Raw genomic sequence first — 19,185 nt, 5'->3', positions numbered from 1 at the left:
TTCACACTTGAGTGAGCATGACTTAATGTCAAAATGTGACCGTGCACCTCAAAACAAACACAAAGTCGCACACACTGATTTTGCGTGAGGACTGAAAATAAGTGAAATGGGTCAACCTAGCGGAATTTTACTTTTTCATATTTTCTGAAAGATCGGGTCTTCTTTTACATTATACTAAAATTTGGTATCATAAAACGGGCAGGAAAGTGTGTTTTTTTAGCAGTATATCTCGAACATTTTTGGTAGAATAGTGCGATTAGGTGTGTCTTTAGAATCCCTTTTTCATTTCTGAAAAACCTTGTCCACACTCTTCACTTTCAACTCTAATAACTTCTGAAAGGATAGTGCTACTGCTTTGAAAGTTGGCATTGATTATGGACAGAATGTGTTAATGAGGCATGCTCAATTTCAGTTTAATTTGATAATCTCTTCATTGTTGTTACTCTGGTGGTTTGCTTCCTGTTTTTTGTCCCATTCATCGCACAGCCAGCACGGTTTGGTAAAGATTATTAAAGCGCTTGAATAGACACTGTACTTCAGAGCCTCTAGTCTTTTCTCAGTTCACACTTTTCCTGAGTTTGTGCTTTCTTTCCAATATTTAGATAGGTTAGGAGAGTCCATTTGATTTGAGTTATACATCATTTTAAAGCTTAAAGTCTGCTCTTTCAGAATTATGGTCTTAACTAAAAATTCATGTCTGGCGACTTTTTGCTTGTTTTGAGCTGCAGGGTCACAAATGGTCACATTTTGAAGTTAACAAGCTCAATTTTGCAACTTTGATTTGGTGGTGTTGGAAAAAAATTCAATCTTTCAGGATTGAAAGGCATGCAACGTATAATTTATGGGTTTCTTATCATACGATGTGACTTGTGCACAAAATTTCATGGTTCAGTGAACACGAGGTGAAAATTACCAAAATTGCCGATTTGACATGTTTCTCGTGATGATGTCTATCAATCGAGATTGAATTCGTGTGTTGAACAGTTTTTATACAGAATTCACGTAATTTCACGGTTTAATGAGCAGATTAAAAACAAAGAAATATAAGAATTTAAATTCTGCAGTAGGAAACCCGATAATATTGCGCACTGTCATCAACTGAAATGAAAAGTAGCCGAGAATTACAGCTACATGATCCTGTACTCAGATTTCCTGAAAGGTTCCTGATTCATACTTTACGAAGGTTTGTTTTTAGGGGGAACTTTCTTTTTGTTAAGTGTTTACATCGTTCAAAGATTTTTGAACTATTGCTACACCGAAATAGGGAAATGCTTTAAATATTGCAAAACCAATTTACACTCCGCAAAAAAGAAAGTAAACACTTTTTCAAGTTTATATTTTAATAGAATGTTTGGCTAACTTTTTATGAATCATATACCATATAAAATGAAATTCAATTGCCTAACAATGTGGTAAGTCAATATAAAGGAAAGCTTCATGTATGGGTGAACATCTTTGGGTTTTTTTCCTCCAAGGCACAAAAACAAGAAAAAAAATGCAAAAATCAACAAGTTTTCAGTCAGGCATACATGATTGTTCATGTAACATTAACAACAAAAGACGAATCAAACATACTAAAAAAACATGAATTCAGTTACAAGAACAAAAGATCAATGAACTAGGTCACTTTCCTTCTGTTTGCGTGTGTGCCACACACATGCACACAGCTATGGATTCTGACCATTTGAGCAATGAGAATTAAGGGTTTCTGGAACGAACTAGGGCTTTCTATTGCTCAATCGGTAGATCAACGGGCTAGAAATCCATAGGTCTCGGGTTGGAATCCCGATGGTTCTTCGCTCATTTTTCCACTAAGATATTATATGTATTTCTGCTTAGTTTTCTTCTGCTTCAGTGATCAATATTTTGTTTTAGTTAAAAGAAACCACACACATACTGCAAAACTTTATCGCAACAGGGATTCGCATATGCAATGTATTCATCGTTATTTTTTTTTTTTATTTTAGCACATTCATATGACGTATTTTAACATTCACCTGAACAAAATCGATAAGTTGTGGATAATGCGAGAAAGCAGTTAACCTTAATCTCTAAACATCATACAATAAGTCACTTGTAAAGGAGCGAACAAAATTTATTGATGTAACCAGGATTCCTTTCAGTGAAGAAAATGATACATAGAGAAATGTCAATTATGATTATTAGAGATGCGTTATGAAAATTGTATTTGTCAGTCAGAGTGACAGAGAATATTAATTGAAAGGACGCCTAGAAAATATGAAGGGGGTTTTAATTGGAGAAATGACATTGCTCACAGAAGAAAAATGATACTCATCACAAAGAAAGCGAGACCATCACCAGAATGAGAACACTACTTTTTTATTTCATCAAGAGAACGGGGCACTCAGAGGGAGAAAAGGGACAATTTTTAGATATGATGTTACTATAGCGTAATCTTTATCTGATTAGACAGGCCTTTGAATGAGAAGAAAATGGGATCTTATATTACAAGTTTACAATTACCCCAGAATGTAACGAAAGTATGTTTCTCGTGAAAGGTTACCATTTGGGACGCACATTTCGCACAACCCATGTTTTAAAAGATTTGTCTTATTTTTTTCCTGTCTTGTTGTTTTGACGAATTTGACATTCATTTTTCGCGTTTTTTTTTTTTTTGCTGTGTTGGTTTGTTTTTCTTTTCATTTTAAAGGAAGTTCGACGTGGACATGGTGGGAGCATGTAGTTACAGAAATTATTTGGGTTGGAGTCTGTATAAAAATTACCCATGTCGCGAAGTATTCTTAAATTGGTTACGGAAAGGACTTTCTGCCCTAAATTTGACGAACTGCCATAATGCTGGGAATTGCAGGTACCGAATTCATTGAAACTACGAGAAGGATTGAGTCGACTTGTGATGCATCGTTCAGATAGTCGTTTAGTCTTTGTTATAAGTACCTTACATGCAAATAGACGGCCAGTTGAATTACAATTACAATATGGGATGATACTGGAAAAAACAAATGTAATGTGGCAAAATATTTGACTCCACAACCATTGTATATTAAATTACGACTTTGTTTGTTTTATCCTTGGTTTTAAAAAACAAATATCAACTTCTGCTGTTTTTTCTCTCTTTGGTTCCTATTCCCCTTTTAATTTAAAACAAATATTGAACAATCGTTGAATTGTACAATGAAAAGGAACCAAAAACAGGAGAATAACAGGAGAATTCAGGCCATCGGGACCATTCGGATCCTTTATTCGTAGAATTAAAAACACTAAAGGTAAAGGATATTAATTTTCTGCAAAATTCACTTTTTATGTTTCGTTTGTACAATGGTCAGTTGCCATCTTCTTTCCTCCCATTATTTCAGTTAAACAAGGATATACATTCTTATCCCACAAGGTAATCTGATAAATTTCATCTACAAAATCCTAAAACGGTGATGGCTCTGAAATCTATCAGACACACTGGACATGATATTTGGAAATCTCTTCCTTCAGAAATTCGAATTTTAAAGTCTATGTATTCTTTCAAGAAAGCTGGAAAGACAATGCTGCTTTCTGGATATCAGTGATCTTATAATGTCATTGCAATTGTATCGTATGTGAAATTCCCTTGTTGAATTGCGTAATGTTATGTAACCGACCATGACCTGTAAGTGTTCACCTGTACCTCGGTGAGAAAATACTTTGCTATGCTTTACTATTCAGAGATCCAGGTGATCTAACTTTGTGTATAGTGAAAGCAGACAGACCTCTCCTCTCTCCTTTCTCCTATCCTATCTCTATGCAAGTCATCCCTCCCCTTATTTTCCTATATGTTATGTATTATGTACGAGGGCTGCATGCAAATCAAGCAATGCTTAAGCTGTAGCCCTTCTGCGTTATTCATTGCATCACTGATATGTTCTGTTGTACATTGTAAAGGCAATGAAGAAACTGTATTGCTGTACATTCTAAAGGTAATGAAGAAACTTACCTTGTTAGCACTTAATGTTTATGTATATCCATTTATATGTATGGTACCAACAATGTATATGATATATGTGTATGTATCTGCATAAGCAATGATATAATGCAGGAACCAATAAATCAAATCAAATCAAAAAATCAAATCAAATAAGAACTTCCATACACCCGGCACTAGACTGTTATTTTTTTGATATCATTACCTCTTATGTGTATTTCTTTTAGACAAGTACTTTAGATTATTTGATATTGATTCTTAAAAGATTCACATCCTCAGACAGCTACGTGTTTGTTATTTTTCTCCTTTTGCAGATCCGCGAGCTTAAAATGCTGTCACACCAAAGTTGGGAATCAATGCCAGCAGCATCAGCAAACCTGGCAGAATTTCTTTGTCGTCTGCCTGATCTCGAAAGTGCCGATCTCAACTTCCAGAACCTACCTGACATATTTTTCGCGACTATGGACTCACATGACACACACAATAAAGCAAGTATTAGACATAGTATATTGTGTTTATCGATGAATAATGTACGTACTGAGTAACCTTTTAGCAAAACATTAACATTTATTACACAAGATTAATTTTTGTATTTTCCGATATCCGTCTGTTCAGGTCGATGCAATTTGATAGTAGTTCCATGTTATTGTCTGAAATAGTAGTGGAGCTGGTGTACTTCACTACGTCGAACAAGTTTATGCCGGAATTGTCATTACAACAAAAGACAAATTCAGGTCCCCAAATCATAATCTATGATCTCTTCATTATATACTTTACAGCTCAGCTATAACGATTACTTTTATAAAACGCTAGGAAATCCCGAGATTCGTTGCAACGATAATATTGATCCATGTTAAATCTTACAAACCTTGACATCATAATCACATGGAGTTGGCTTCCTGTCATTCGTCCATAATCCGTTGAAGCCTGTGTTAACTAGGAGAATATGTTTCGAAATATATAGGTATTTTTACCGACTTATTTATTTTATTTCAGTAAATTTGATTTATCATTTCTTATTAGCATGAACGCAAAGTGTAATTGCTAAACTGTGTTGCTTAGTTGTTTATTTGTTTTCAAAAAAAATCATTAAGAGCAAAATAAAGATTGGTTTGAATTGCTACGGGAAACTTAAAGACCTAATAAAATGGTTTAGGCATTTTTTTCTCAATAATGTAATAATATTAAATGTTAAATTCTAAGTAATTCTATGGTTGTGCGGGGTTTTTTACTGTTCTGAATTTTGTTCTATATATGTTAACATAATGGATGCAATTTCCTCGGTTTTGGAAAACTTGCTATACTTTCGCCGCATGCGGCGCACTATCACTTCTAAATTGTGATGACCTCTAAGAACGGAGTCGTTCACGACCAGTCTAGCCGTAGCCAGCGAGCTGGCAAGGCTATGCTAGCGCAGCGCAGCGACAGCCGGCCGCCGCCGGCTGCACTGGCTAGCGCTGGCGGGGGAGCGAGCTAGCGAGCGCATAGCAGGTGCTGCGCTGCACTATTGTCATTGGCTAAGCCTTTAGACAAAAGAATATTTAATGAACTGTATCGGACTTAATACTGCCAATAATACAGATTACAACTGTGGTACGCTTGGATATCCATTATTTTCGGCAAACTCGTGAAATAGGCCCCACCACTGCGTGTCTGTACTAATAGATAAATAGTAATACTACGGCGACTCGCCTGTTTAAATACTCATGAATTCAGCCCCACCGTGTGGCGTTCATCTCGGTAGGTAAGCACGGCGGTGGGGCTGCCTTCCACAGTCAATACTCGTGAATGCGGCGAAAATGACTTCATAATATGGCCCTCGACTAATTTAACGGCCAATTTAACCATACAACCCTACTTAAAGTAAACCCTAAACCCTAGCACTAGGAGGACCTAACCTTGCTTGCTATAAACGCACGGGTACGGTGCACGCGCACTGCGGTGGGGCCTATTTCACGATAGCCCCACCACCACTGCGTGTCTGTACAGTACTAATACTACGGCGACTCGCCTGCTTTATAGGCCTAGAGACCTACTCGTGAATTCAGCCCCACCGTGGCATTCATCTGTAGACCAAGCACGGCGTTTGGGCTTCCTTCCACAGTATGATTTTTAGCATAAAACAAAAACTACTCGACCAAAATTGACGATCATTCTTGGTATCGTTTTTCTTAGAAAATGGCGCATCTAAATTACTGATAACAAATATTGCAGAAACTGACTATGGGGAACTGGTTAGGCCTTTTTTTTTATAGCCACGACCCACCCTGTAACAACATATCCCCCGAATAGGCGTTAGAGTGTAGCCTCTGTACTACTACCAAAGATTCTGCTATTACTACTTACTAGTCTACTACACCTAGTGCCGTAGTGGTAATAGTACTACTACTAGTAGTAGTACTAGTAGACTACTACTACTAGTAGACTACTATAACTACTAACATTGTTAGTAGACTGCAACTAGATCTACTACTAGACTACTAGTAGTTTAACTTGTAAGCGCCGGCCGACGGGCCAGGCCACGGCCGGGACGCTCCCGCTTGCTTGCTGCGGCCGAAGTAGCCGCTCACTTTGTGAGCAAGCTGGGTCTGTTCTAATCTATTTACTAGACAAATAGTTACAACTTGCAATGTTAATCATGTAGAATACAGTACACGTATATCCTTTCTAACGTTAAACTATATGGGGGCATACCAGACATACCACTCTGTATTTCCCAGGCGATCGTTTCCGTGATGTCTATTCTCGGGCTTGGTGCCATGTTCTTTATACGCTCTTGCATTGGCAGCGGGGGAGATGCAGCTGGTTCATATCGGTAAGGTGCAGTCCCACGATAACGTTCTGGTTCATCGGCTGCCTCTCCCTCCCCATCTTCCCCTTCAACTTCATGTGCCTCCTCTTCTTCTCCGCTATCGTCAGAGCTGCAGTCTTCATCATCATCATCAATGTCGAAGTTTACCCATATAGGGGAAGACATTATGCTCGAGGTACCAGGTATCTGTGCAAGCTAACTTAGTGATGTTTTTAATGTACGTGGTAACTAATGCGTACATTGTCGACAGTCAGTGGGTCGACCGGGAGCGCACATCCCGCGGGGCCCGGGCCTGGCCGGACTAGCTATCGTGTACGCGCGTGTACCAAGCTAGTAATCTGATCGCTTGTGCTGAGCGGCGTCTGCTAACTGAGCACAACTCCGTGCTTATACGTCATCAATCGGTTCAGGGGTGTTGGTCACGTGACTATCTTTTTCGCAAAAGCTGCAACGGGGTCCTCAAAAAATGTGATATTTGGGGGAGTTTCTAGAAGCGATAAAAACCGGAACGACACTGACAACATAATTGCATTGATAATCATGACATATATTTTACATTTCTTTTGCATATTAAAACATTTTGCAAGCATTTTATTAGGTCTTTAAAAGATCTATCGTGTTTTTGTTCATTATGCTACAGGTAAAGGGCATAACTATCGGCGGAAAACCGTTAAGAGAGTTGCTCGCTGACTATCAAGGAAGGAAGGCACACAGGTAAATGTCGTTCTTTGGTGCTTTGATGTTATCTCATCAATTGTGAAATGTAGTCTTAATCAGACTGAATTATGTCTATTAATGTTTGTACATTATTGAGAAGATTGTATTTCGTTCGTCGTGTATCATATCCTGAAGATTAGATAGATATTTTATTGGGACAGCCAGTTAGAAACAATAGGAAAGTAAAAAATTAAACCCTGGTTGTAAACAATGCACGTACTATGATTGAATAAACTAAACACCGTGAACAAATTTCACGCATTTTCGATGACATATTTTTCCATTCAACAGATTATTAGAACGGGAAAAAAATTGTAATGTCTCATATAATTTGGATGACGGCATGACTATGATTGTAATACGGTCTAAAGCGCATTTGAGGTGGACGCTGCTCTCTACTTTTCTCTTTGATCACGCTTTCGGCCTGTCATTTCCTTTATCATGATCTACAAGGAAAAGACATTACAACATTTATCTATAAAGGGGTATAATGTACCATAATATAATAAGTACACTATCATACAGTGCCATATGATAATTGTGATGTGATAAAAACAGAAATCTTCTGAAATATACTCTATTACCTTTGCAGAAATTAATGAATTACCTCAACATAAAAATGCAATCTATTTAATGATCATCTCATCGACAGAAACGTGTTGGGTATGGTTCAAAACTAGAAAATAGGTTCAGTTCGTGTACCATACCTTCAAAATATACTAAATCATCGTTTGCAGTACTTTAAACATGATGGCTTGATTGCATATATATATATATATATATAATTATTATATATATATATATATATATAAATACCCTGCACCACAAAAACATGATTTTTTAGACAGATTCCGAAAGAGCAGACTCTAAGCTTTTAATGATACTGTATATTACTCAATTTATACGGACTCTCCTAATCTATCTAAATTTTGGAAAAAAAAGCACACACCATGGAAAAGTGTGAACTAAGCGGGTTTATTGCGTATGGGGATTTTTCAGCACGCAGATTAATTTCTGCGGCCGGACAAGGTTTAGGGCGAGTTTGGCGTGGGTATTACATGACAAACGCGTGATACCTAAGTCCTTCTTGCGTGTATTCCGTTGAACTGCATGTTAGGCGCGTGGGTGTCACGTGATAGCTTCGTGATAGCTTCTTTTATGTCAGTTACGGGCGACATACGGGCTCTGCGAAGTACCTGCGCCACAACTGCGTGTTATCTGCGTACTAGTCGCCTGCGAGGTGAGTGCTAGCCTGAACAATAGGCTGGTTCGAGTGGATGGGCAAACAATCATTTGTCAACTAGCTTTCAAGAAGTGAAGATGCCCCGTAGACGGAAAGTGCACAAGGGCAGAGAACGTCCAGTGGATGGACAGCCACAAAGCCCGGAAGATTAACAGCAAATGCATCAAATTGCTGCTGAAGTCCATTCGACGGATGAAGTCCTGTCCGAAAGGGACCAGGTAGTCCTCGACGCCACAGAGGACAGAGGACAAAGAAGAGAATGAGCCCACAAATGGCACGTACTCCCTTCACATAGGCATAGATCAGCGGGCAACTTACCTACTTCAAGTGGGTCAAATGTCTGTGAATTGCGGCGGCTACGGCCCTCCTACGGGTGTTCTGCGTGGAACTCTTCGGGCAATCCTCGCGACTCATCCGGAAATAGTTCTGGTCATGCTCAAAACTTTGCTGCGGGAAAATTGGACTAGCGTGCGCACCTTCGGGCAACTAAGGACGAGATAAGTGCTAGGTACTGTCAAGTTCGGGCCAACTGCGGAGAGCTCCGGGTAGCAAATTTGTTTCCCCGCAAGTCAAGCCGCAAAACTTCCCCAGATACGGTATGACAAGGCCTTGAGCATGCTCAAAACTTGTTCCGGAAGAGTCACGGGAGTTGCCCGTAGAGGTACGCGCAGAACACAGGTAGGAAACCCTTACCGGTAGCACCTCACAGGCAACTCCAAAGCAGGTACTTCGCAATCCCCGTAAGTCGCTCGTAACAGAAAATGGATCGGTTTCAAAGCTCTCACGCGAGTCACACGGAACGCACGCAAGTAGAAGCCAAGTAGCACGCGTCTAGTAAGTAAGAAACAAGTGCGAAAATTGCAAACATTATTGTCCGCCCGCGGAAAATCTTCTGCGTGCTTTAAACTACCTCCTCGCCACAAGCCCGCGTAGCTTGCCCGGACAGGTGTGACACCGCCTTTAGAGAATGACAGTTTTTGCATGAAACATATACCCCGAATAATGACGATATTCCGAGGATCTTTGTTTTCTCTTCTCTTTCGCACTCCTTTAAAATACGAAAGAGATGAGAAAACAAATATCCTCGGAATATCGTCATTATTCGGGTATATGTTTCATGCAAAAACTGTCATTCTCTAATAGCAAGTCATCCTTTGTGGCGATCAATTATAAACCCTTTTTGAAGACATAGTATGCTCTTGCTTCACACTATTATACACTACAGTGCATAACACTTATATACGGAGTGTAGAGGAGTGCTTTCTGTTAAAATTCACAGTTATGACGAATTCCACAACGTGTTTCAAGATCTTGATGTTAAGGATAGACTGATGTAAATTCTTCTCATTCATCCAGTCGAAGTACAAGATCAAAGATTAGTTGAATCAAGAAACTGGAAATAAACTCACTGTTGCGACGTTTCGCCAATTATCAATTGGCTTCTTCGGGCGAATGAAGCTCCCGATGATGGAATGGCCCTTAAATAGTGCGAGATTGTGCAGAGCGCACTGGACCTTGTACAGCGCGCGAAAGACGGCTTGGGATCTTGCGAACGGCCCGGTCCCACGCGTGCGATAAATTGAAGCGGAGACCTCCTCTCTTGTTAAGTGTAGGTCTCTCCACACGTTCCCAAATGGCTTCCTTGACGCCCCTCTCAAACCACTTGGATTCTCTATCCAGAATAATCACTTGATTGGTGTTGAACGAATGTTTGCTGGCATTGATGTGTGTGTATACTGCTGAATCCGGGATGCTTTCTGAGTTGCTGGGTCTTCTGTGTTGGTTCATGCGAGCTTTTAGTGATTGTCACTCTGAATTACCGAAACCGAACATCACAGAAAAAGAACGACGTGCTTTGGAAGAGTTAGCAGGGGATAAGAACATTGTTATTGTACCAGCAGATAAAGGGAGGTGTGTAGTTGTGCTTGACAAAGACAAGTACACTGACAAATGTTTAGATTTGTTGGACGATAAGAAGACCTATAAGACCATAGGTTACAACCCTACCAATGGATATAGGAAGACAGTAACTGGTGTCATTAACAAGATCCACAAGGAAGGTGGTTTCAGCGATAGACAAAAACAGTTCTTGACTCCACCTACAGAACCTACAGTACCAGGATTTTATGGCCTGCCAAAGGTACATAAACCTGATCCCATTCCAGTGAGACCTATTGTAAGCTGCATTGGCTCGGTGACTTACAGCCTTGCCAAACACCTTGCCAACATTCTAAGTCCCTTAGTAGGGAAGTCCCCTCACCACGTGAAAAACAGCCAAGACTTCATTGAGAAGATTTCACACATCAAACTAGCGGATAATGAAACATTAGTATCATATGATGTAAGTGCCTTATTTACATCGATTCCCTCATCAGAAGCAGTTTATGCGGTTAGGACATGTCTTAGTCGGGATGACAGCTGGAAGGATCGTACTTCACTTTCCATAGATCAGATTGTTGAAGCGTTAGGGGTTTGTTTGAGTACAACCTATTTCTCTTTCAACGGCAAGCACTACATACAACAACATGGATGTGCTATGGGTTCACCAGTTTCTCCCATAGTGGCCAACATCTACATGCAAGAGTTTGAGGCCACAGCACTGAGTACCTACTCTGGACACAAACCACGTATCTGGCTCCGCTACGTGGATGACACTTTTGTCATCCTCCATGACGAAGAGAGTGCGTCTTTCTTTGGTCATATCAACTCCTTGGACAAGCACATTTCCTTTACACAAGAAACATGCAAGGATGGACATCTGGCATTCCTAGATGTTGAGGTCCACGTCGATTCAAATGGTACCCTCTCCACTTCAGTGTACAGGAAACCGACCCATACGGACCAGTATCTTAATTTCCAGTCACATCACCCCTTGGTTCACAAACTTGCAGTCATCAGGACCCTCTTCCACAGAGCAGACACCATAGTTCACAGTCCACCGGAGGTTGAAAAAGAAAAGACCAACATCAAAAACGCCCTGGCTGGATGTGGATACCCAGACTGGGCATTCTCTAAAGCAGACACCCCGAAACGACAAAGCAAGAACACACAGAGAACCTATGGTACACAGGGACGGAAAGTCACCATCACTATCCCGTACGTGCATGATCTGTCGGACAAGATCAAAAGGCTGTTTCAGAAGTAGGGCATCACTACTGCCTTCAAGCCCCACAACACATTAAGGCAGAGATTAGTTCACGTCAAGGACCGAGTCGCCAAAGAAAAACAGAGAAACGTAGTCTATGGCATCCGATGTGCCCAGGAGGATTGCCATGATTTCTACATAGGGGAGACACAACAATCACTAAAAGCTCGCATGAACCAACACAGAAGACCCAGCAACTCAGAAAGCATCCCGGATTCAGCAGTATACACACACATCAATGCCAGCAAACATTCGTTCAACACCAATCAAGTGATTATTCTGGATAGAGAATCCAAGTGGTTTGAGAGGGGCGTCAAGGAAGCCATTTGGGAACGTGTGGAGAGACCTACACTTAACAAGAGAGGAGGTCTCCGCTTCAATTTATCGCACGCGTGGGACCGGGCCGTTCGCAAGATCCCAAGCCGTCTTTCGCGCGCTGTACAAGGTCCAGTGCGCTCTGCACAATCTCGCACTATTTAAGGGCCATTCCATCATCGGGAGCTTCATTCGCCCGAAGAAGCCAATTGATAATTGGCGAAACGTCGCAACAGTGAGTTTATTTCCAGTTTCTTGATTCAACTAATCTTTGATCTTGATGTTAAAGATATAATAATATAATAAATAATGATATATAACGGTTAACTTCCCAAACCAACTATAAATTTCTGTAATGGGGCTGAATTTTGTTGTTGCACGTAATTGTGTAGGTTTGAATTAGAGTGACGTTGTGTGCTGCTGTCTACTGTTACAGGAAATATTGGAAATGATGATGGTTGTTATCAGTGACCGTGTATTTAATTTTCACGTTTCGTTCAAACCGTTTCAGGTATTTAATACATACACGTAACTACAGTACTTGTGACTTTCCAGCTCAAAACCCACAATATTGTATAGTATATGTTACCCTACACCACAAAACAAACAAAAAGTGGCCAGACATGAAATTTTAGTTAAGAGCATATTCTGAAAGAGCAGACTTTTAGCTTTAAAATGATGTATAACTCAATTCTAATGGACTCTCCTAATCTATCTAAATGTTGGAAAGAAGGTACACATTCTGGAAAACTGAGAAAAGAGGCTCTGAAGTACAGTGTCTATTCAAGCGCTTTTAAATCTTTACTAATCCGTACTGGGTGTGCAATGAATGGGATAGAAAACAGGATGTAAACCACCGGAGTAACAACAATGAAGGGATTATCAGATTGAACTGAAATTGATCATGCCTTATAACCCTATTTTGTTCTTAATCAATGCCAACTTTCAAAGCAGTAGCGCCATCCTTTGAAAAGTTATAGGACTTGAAAGTTAAGAGTGTGTACAAGGTTTTTTAAGAAATGAAAACGGGACTCTAAAGGCTCACTCAATCACACTATTCTGCCAAATAATGCTCCAGAAAAACGGCTAGAAAGCACACTTTCCTGCCTGTTTTATGATCCCAAATTTTAGCATAATGTAGAAGAAGACTTGCCCTTTCAGAAAATATGAAAAAGTCAACATCGGATCGGTTGACCAATTTCACTTATTTTAAATCCTCACACAAAATCAGTGTGTGCGATCTTTTGTTCGTTTTGTGGTGCACGGTCACATAGGGTATATATATATATATATATATATGTACATATACATGTATATAATTGTACAGTATATTTATTTATGTACAGATATATATATATATATATATATATAAGTATATATATATATATATATATTTATTTATTTATGTATTCATATGCTATGGTGGAAACCCTGAGACACAAATGTTGTCTTGCTTTGAGAAAACGTTCTGTATTTCAAATATGTGCTACTTTTATTTATATCTGTTAAGTTGGACATAACTAGTGTAAAGTTGAAGAAAAGATGCCAAGCTTTTCTTTGATGTAAATTGTACAACAAATATGTGATCCTTGTTCTTTCAAATTATTATAGTAGCTAAATTATTGTAAATGTGTGACTTTTGCACAAAAAACAGTGATAGAAAAAAATTTTGCTTGTTAGTCAATCACGACATCAAATTCAAGCTATATGTGAGAGGAACAAATTCGCGAGAAACATATTCATTTTACTGCAGCAGTTCGTGATTTATCGATCGGTTTCGGCGGGTTTCTGCGTTTCAGCGGACTATGCGAAGTTCGCACGCCGTCGCCTGAGTCGGATGTGCGAAAGTGGCAGATAAAGAGAAGTAATAACTTGTAAAATAAAATAATCGAAACCTATTAAAAAGTAATTGAAATGAGATGACAGTTAGATATAGAACCAATGGAAATAATAATTAAAACTTAAGGTTTGATTCACTCAGTCATGTGCAAAAGGATCCTTGAAAAGGCATTCTATTTCTAAGTGAAAGTAGCTCCTGATAGAAGAAAAAAAAATCACATGGGCCGTATGAAAGCCTATAAACATTGCTACAGTGAAATACATTTTTCCTTCAAATACACGATATGTGCGATACGCAGATACACAATATATCAAGCATAACATTAAGAGAGAGGTCTTTCTTTATATCGACAATAACAACCTGTTTCTTACAAGATCATGATCACGATGATTTTAGTGGTATTGTTCACCATTCTTATCATTGCTTCTCATTTTCAAACAGAGACGCAGCAAAAGCAGCTACAAAGAGCATCAGGAAAGACACGTAACAGACAATGTTACTGGACATGGAAGTTTACCAGCTTTTTTACTAACTTGGAAAGACCAGAGATGGAAATGTTCGCAGAAGTAGTTTCTCACCAGGACCAGCTAGGAAGGTATTAAGAGGAATGCAACATTGATATCCATGGCAGAGACAAGCAAGAGAACGAAATCAGGTCAGAAGACCTGGAACGTCACAAACAGTATGCCGACACTGATAAACCAGGACCGACGACTGAGTAATGCGAAACAAGAACAAAATAAAAAGAATCGGGAGGATGTAGAGGAGAAGCAAGAGAGGAAACGTTGACGAGCGAGATCACAAAGGCACGGGAAGAGAGACATTGAACCAGGAATATACGTGAAAATGCACAAAAAAGAACTTCACATTTTTTTCTCATTTTCTTCTGCAATTGAGCGCACTGCTCATTCACGTTTGTATATGAAGTGGTGCCTCATAAAAATGATATTGATTACACGTATAACGACTGTTTTCTACTGTTAAGATTTGTAAACATGTTATGAATATCCATATCACTGATTTTGTCTTGTTTTTTTACTATCGGTAATACTTTTTACCAGTAAGATATAAATGTTCTGAAATGAAACATGAACGATATTGTCATTACTGAGCCCTTTTTGGATAGTCTTCCACCGAAACTGTAAATAATTTCTTCCATGAGTAGAGGATGTGAACTTTTTTTCCTTCGAAACAATTCATAAACTCTATCATTATTCCTGGCTCATCTTTCTCCTTTAAATGTAAAGTATTCAACAATTTTTATATAGTTGGGATGTACAACGCTTACTGCAATATACTCTCAGCGTTGGACCATTATGTGGACAAACATCTGACACACCTTGCAAAAACTGAATTTAAGCAACAATTTGATTCTTGATATGCAGAGAGAAACTCAATATTACACAAATAAGCATAACTCACGCTGTTACAGAAAGGATGGTCTATCCTTCTGCTGTGAATTTGTCTTCAAACAGACTTTGCACATGTATTCAATTCGGATAATAGTCAGCATAATATGCTGATATGATATCATGTACATACGATAATTCCTGGGTATTATCTGTCATTTAGCCCAGTCAATGTTATGCGGTGTCTGTGTGGGAGAGTTTTTTTTTTTTTCGTTCTATTTTATCGTTATATAAGATACGAAGGGATGATCGGAAATTTCCACATGTAAAGGCAACTCGCTTTTTCTGTGTATATTATAACGGATACGTTTAACGGATTCATCGTTATGAATGTGGATGCGATATCAAATTGTTCATGTCACTGCGCTTTTATTGCCTAAACATGTGTACAAGTGTTAATCTCAAGAAATCAGAATATGTGTTTAAATCTGATATAACATTGACTCGTAAGAAAGCAGCATGCGAAAAATATCAAAAATGTGTGATAGAGTAAAACACGACAACGAGGACGGTTTTATTTTGCTACAACACGCATTTCAGACACTTGCCCGGGTATACTCGGGACTCGGCCTCAACGGGTAAAGGTACAAAAAAAAAGGCAAGTTATTTATGTTGTATTTTATAGCATACTGAAAAATATGTGTCATTATTGTAGCTCATTAGTTATTTTGATATCAAGGAATGTTTGTATATATCTAAGTGGTTTTATATTGTAAATTTCATTTCATTTCTTTTCCATACTTCCATACTTCCATGCTATAAGTAAATGAAAGTATGTGTGTTGGTGCGTCTTTGCCTTTTTATCTCATATTTTAAAAGAACATTGTAGTCAAGTATTGTACTTCCCTGTACGTATGCTATCTATTGCAAAGATGTAGTCATATTAAAGTGAAAGACAGGTGTGCACTTACAAATGTAACTCTCCTTTTACTCTCTTTTACTTTGCACAAATCGTAGTCCTTGCCGCCACCACAATCCATTTTCGAAACAGGCGAAAACAGGCGAAACAGGCCTACAGTTGTTTCCCATGTACCTCATTTTTACTGACAGACGGACATGACAGAAGATACTTAGACAGATAGGCCTAAGTCTAGATTGTGTTCGTGTAAAAGATTTTCATGAAAGCAAACAGGCAGTTTACGTGCACGTGCCATGCAAAGCACTTTTTTTCTTATTTATTCCTCTTTGCTAGTTTTTTCTTTATTTCGTAGATTACAATATATTTGATGCCTAGGGTATTTATTTTGTCATGGAAAATATATTTCGTTTCTTGTCTAATGTTTTTGATGTTACACGGAAGCCCCACGATTATAATGAGGTACCGCTTTTGATCAGGTGAATTTGGCTGTCTTGATTATGAGTACATGCTACCCTCTAGCACTTGACTTGTGAACTTAATCCGTTTAAGATGAGTTTGATTACAACGATCCGTGCTTATAGAGCGAAGTTGCTTAGAATTAATTGTAGGAAAGCTAACATTACCTCTTTTCCTTCATATCTAACGAGGAGATATTCCAGATCGGAGTGGGATTGTGGATCAACTATAGACTAACTGCACACTAAAAATGAAGAGTTTGTTTGCAAAAACCGATAAGTTAATTTTTGAAGATTTTGAAGTACGGTCTCTGTCATAAAGTGCAAAATAATACCTTTTAAATGATATATTGGTCACTACATATTAAGGTGCATTTTTGAAGTTATGGCCGAAAGTAGCAAACATTTTCTTATTATTCTCTTTATTTCTCTTAACCTTTAATCGCAAATATCTCCATTTGGCAAAAATTGACTTTTCGGTTTTTGCAAATAAACTCTACAAATATAACCTACAAGGTCAAGAATTCTTTGTGCTGAGGTCATACATTTATTTTGACCTATACTCATTTGATCCACGATTCCCAAGGGTCATATAATAGCATCATTGATATATATCTGAAAATGTTCTTTTTGTTACTAAAGAAAGAAAAAAAGTAGAAGACTTTGTAGTCAAAGCCGTGGAGAGATGGGTGGGTGCTTTTCATTTCATGCTTGTGTATCTCAATTATGTTCAATTCTTGTTGCGTATTATATGCGTTATCTTGGGCAAAGTTGTTAATGACAAAAATACTCATTGTAAATAGGCAACATTACTTTTTTTGAATGCATTTACAACAATGAACCGTTTATAACCAGGTTATGTTGGTATAGGATTTTTTTTCTTCATGTTGAAATATATATTCGTTTGAATAGTGTACCCTGTGTCACGGATCGGTAGAAAAAAACCTGTTTATTTGAATCAAATTTTGGACTTTGCATGGGGATGTGATGCAAAGGAGGTGAACTGATATAATTATGTTATATAAAGCTGATTTGTTACGGGATAGCCACTTATTAAAAAAAAAAATCTACTGTGTGTTGTGTTATTATTATTATTTTTATTTTTACATTGCAACATTTTAGTAAATGCAAAGTGGCATCATTATGACAATGCTTTACTGATGTTTATTTTCCAATAAATTTAGTATCATTGTATTAAGAATGTGTTCGCATTTGTGCAACCGTTAAATGTAGGTACGTGTCTATGTCAAAAGTGGTTAAATAAGGCTCCATTTCATCTTTTTACTTCCTTATTGGATGTAATAAATTGATACAAGAAACTGGCTCAACTTTGAGGTTGCATTTGATGCGAGGCGAATTGTGTCTGCTTGCGCATGGTGGTAAGTATATTACGTTGGATACTAACCAAACGTGTCCCTTCTTTCAATTCAACTTGTAAAATATTGTAGGACCTACGTGGTAGTGTGACTATAAATTAGTATCTGCTTGCGTTGATGTGTAGCCATTGCCCCCAAAGACAACCATGGTTAAGATTCTTATCTCCTAATAAGCTTGATGTCTATGTTATTTAACTTAATTTCAATAAAGATTCCCATAGAATCAATTGGTTACAAAGGCTAACATACAATGTACATAAAAACTATATGTGACCCGCTACAACAAAATGATCCTAAAGTCGGGCGAGGACGATTATTTAAAAATTGCATGACACAATTCCCTAATCTTTCTGCTTTAAATTGATATGTAACACATCTTATAAAAATAATCGGCTGCGGAGACATCGATGTTTTAAAAAGAGCATGTCGAGACGTCTGGGAAATCACTGTTTCGAGAAAAGCTCCCTGAAAGTTCTCCTTGCGACGCAATCACGATCAAGGGACACGCAAGTCAGTATTCACCTCCGGACAATTGAAGATAAGCCCTAGCGACCCCCGAAATGTTCATTCAAACACAGCGTCGACGGTCTCCTCACCGACCCATCAGTGACCAGGAGGCCAGGAGAAGTGGCTGAGCGTAGCGCACCCCGCCAGCACGCACCAGTCGACTGGGCAGTGTGCGAGCTTCACGCTTCGGTTAGCGGCAAGCAGCAAACTGACCAATGAGATCACTCTGGTCGTTGTTAGGGGCGGAGCCTATGTGTGGCGCTCAATCCAAATGTTCGAACCAGTTTCTGCTTCGTTGAAACGCCAAAAAAACATGGCCCAGAAAAACGCTATTATTTAGTCTTTCCTTCCATCATTCTGCTTCAAAATTTCGACAGATGATAGAAGCCATGTCAGACTCTAATAATATGTCAAATTCAGAAAATCGTAAGTTTTAACCAATTTTGATGCTCTGACTTCAAACTCGATTTTCACGGCTTCGACCGTGCGCGACTTTAGGACCATTCTTGTAGCGGGTCACATGTGGAGACAATTCGCTTTATATATAAAAATATGGGAAAAGTATAGAAATATAAC

At 38.6% G+C, this 19,185-nt stretch overlaps 1 protein-coding gene across 5 annotated transcripts in view; it reads left to right on the top strand.

Annotated features, from left to right (window-relative positions):
• Positions 1-18,229, top strand: part of LOC139732968 (uncharacterized) — a 107,572-nt gene extending 89,343 nt beyond the window's left edge. For 2 of the 5 annotated variants that reach the window (XM_071643803.1, XM_071643804.1), the window contains exons 22-24: positions 4,246-4,419; positions 7,384-7,457; positions 14,445-18,227. In XM_071643803.1, coding sequence (XP_071499904.1) covers positions 4,246-4,419; positions 7,384-7,457; positions 14,445-14,490 — 294 coding nt within the window. In that variant the 3' untranslated portion in view covers positions 14,491-18,227. Of the gene's footprint in view, positions 1-4,245; positions 4,420-7,383; positions 7,458-14,444 lie in introns of all 5 variants that reach the window. The other 3 variants (XM_071643805.1, XM_071643802.1, XM_071643807.1) reach the window with 2 other exon arrangements.
• The last annotated feature ends 956 nt before the right edge of the window (positions 18,230-19,185 follow it).

This window comes from Diadema antillarum, unplaced genomic scaffold (assembly GCF_040938485.1).
Source record: "Diadema antillarum isolate AM-2024a unplaced genomic scaffold, OU_Dant_1.0 seq00000457_RagTag, whole genome shotgun sequence".
NCBI classification, from domain to species: Eukaryota; Metazoa; Echinodermata; class Echinoidea; order Diadematoida; family Diadematidae; genus Diadema; species Diadema antillarum.
The sequence above is the reverse complement of the archived record's forward strand: the minus strand, read 5'-3'. Positions and strand labels throughout refer to the sequence as shown.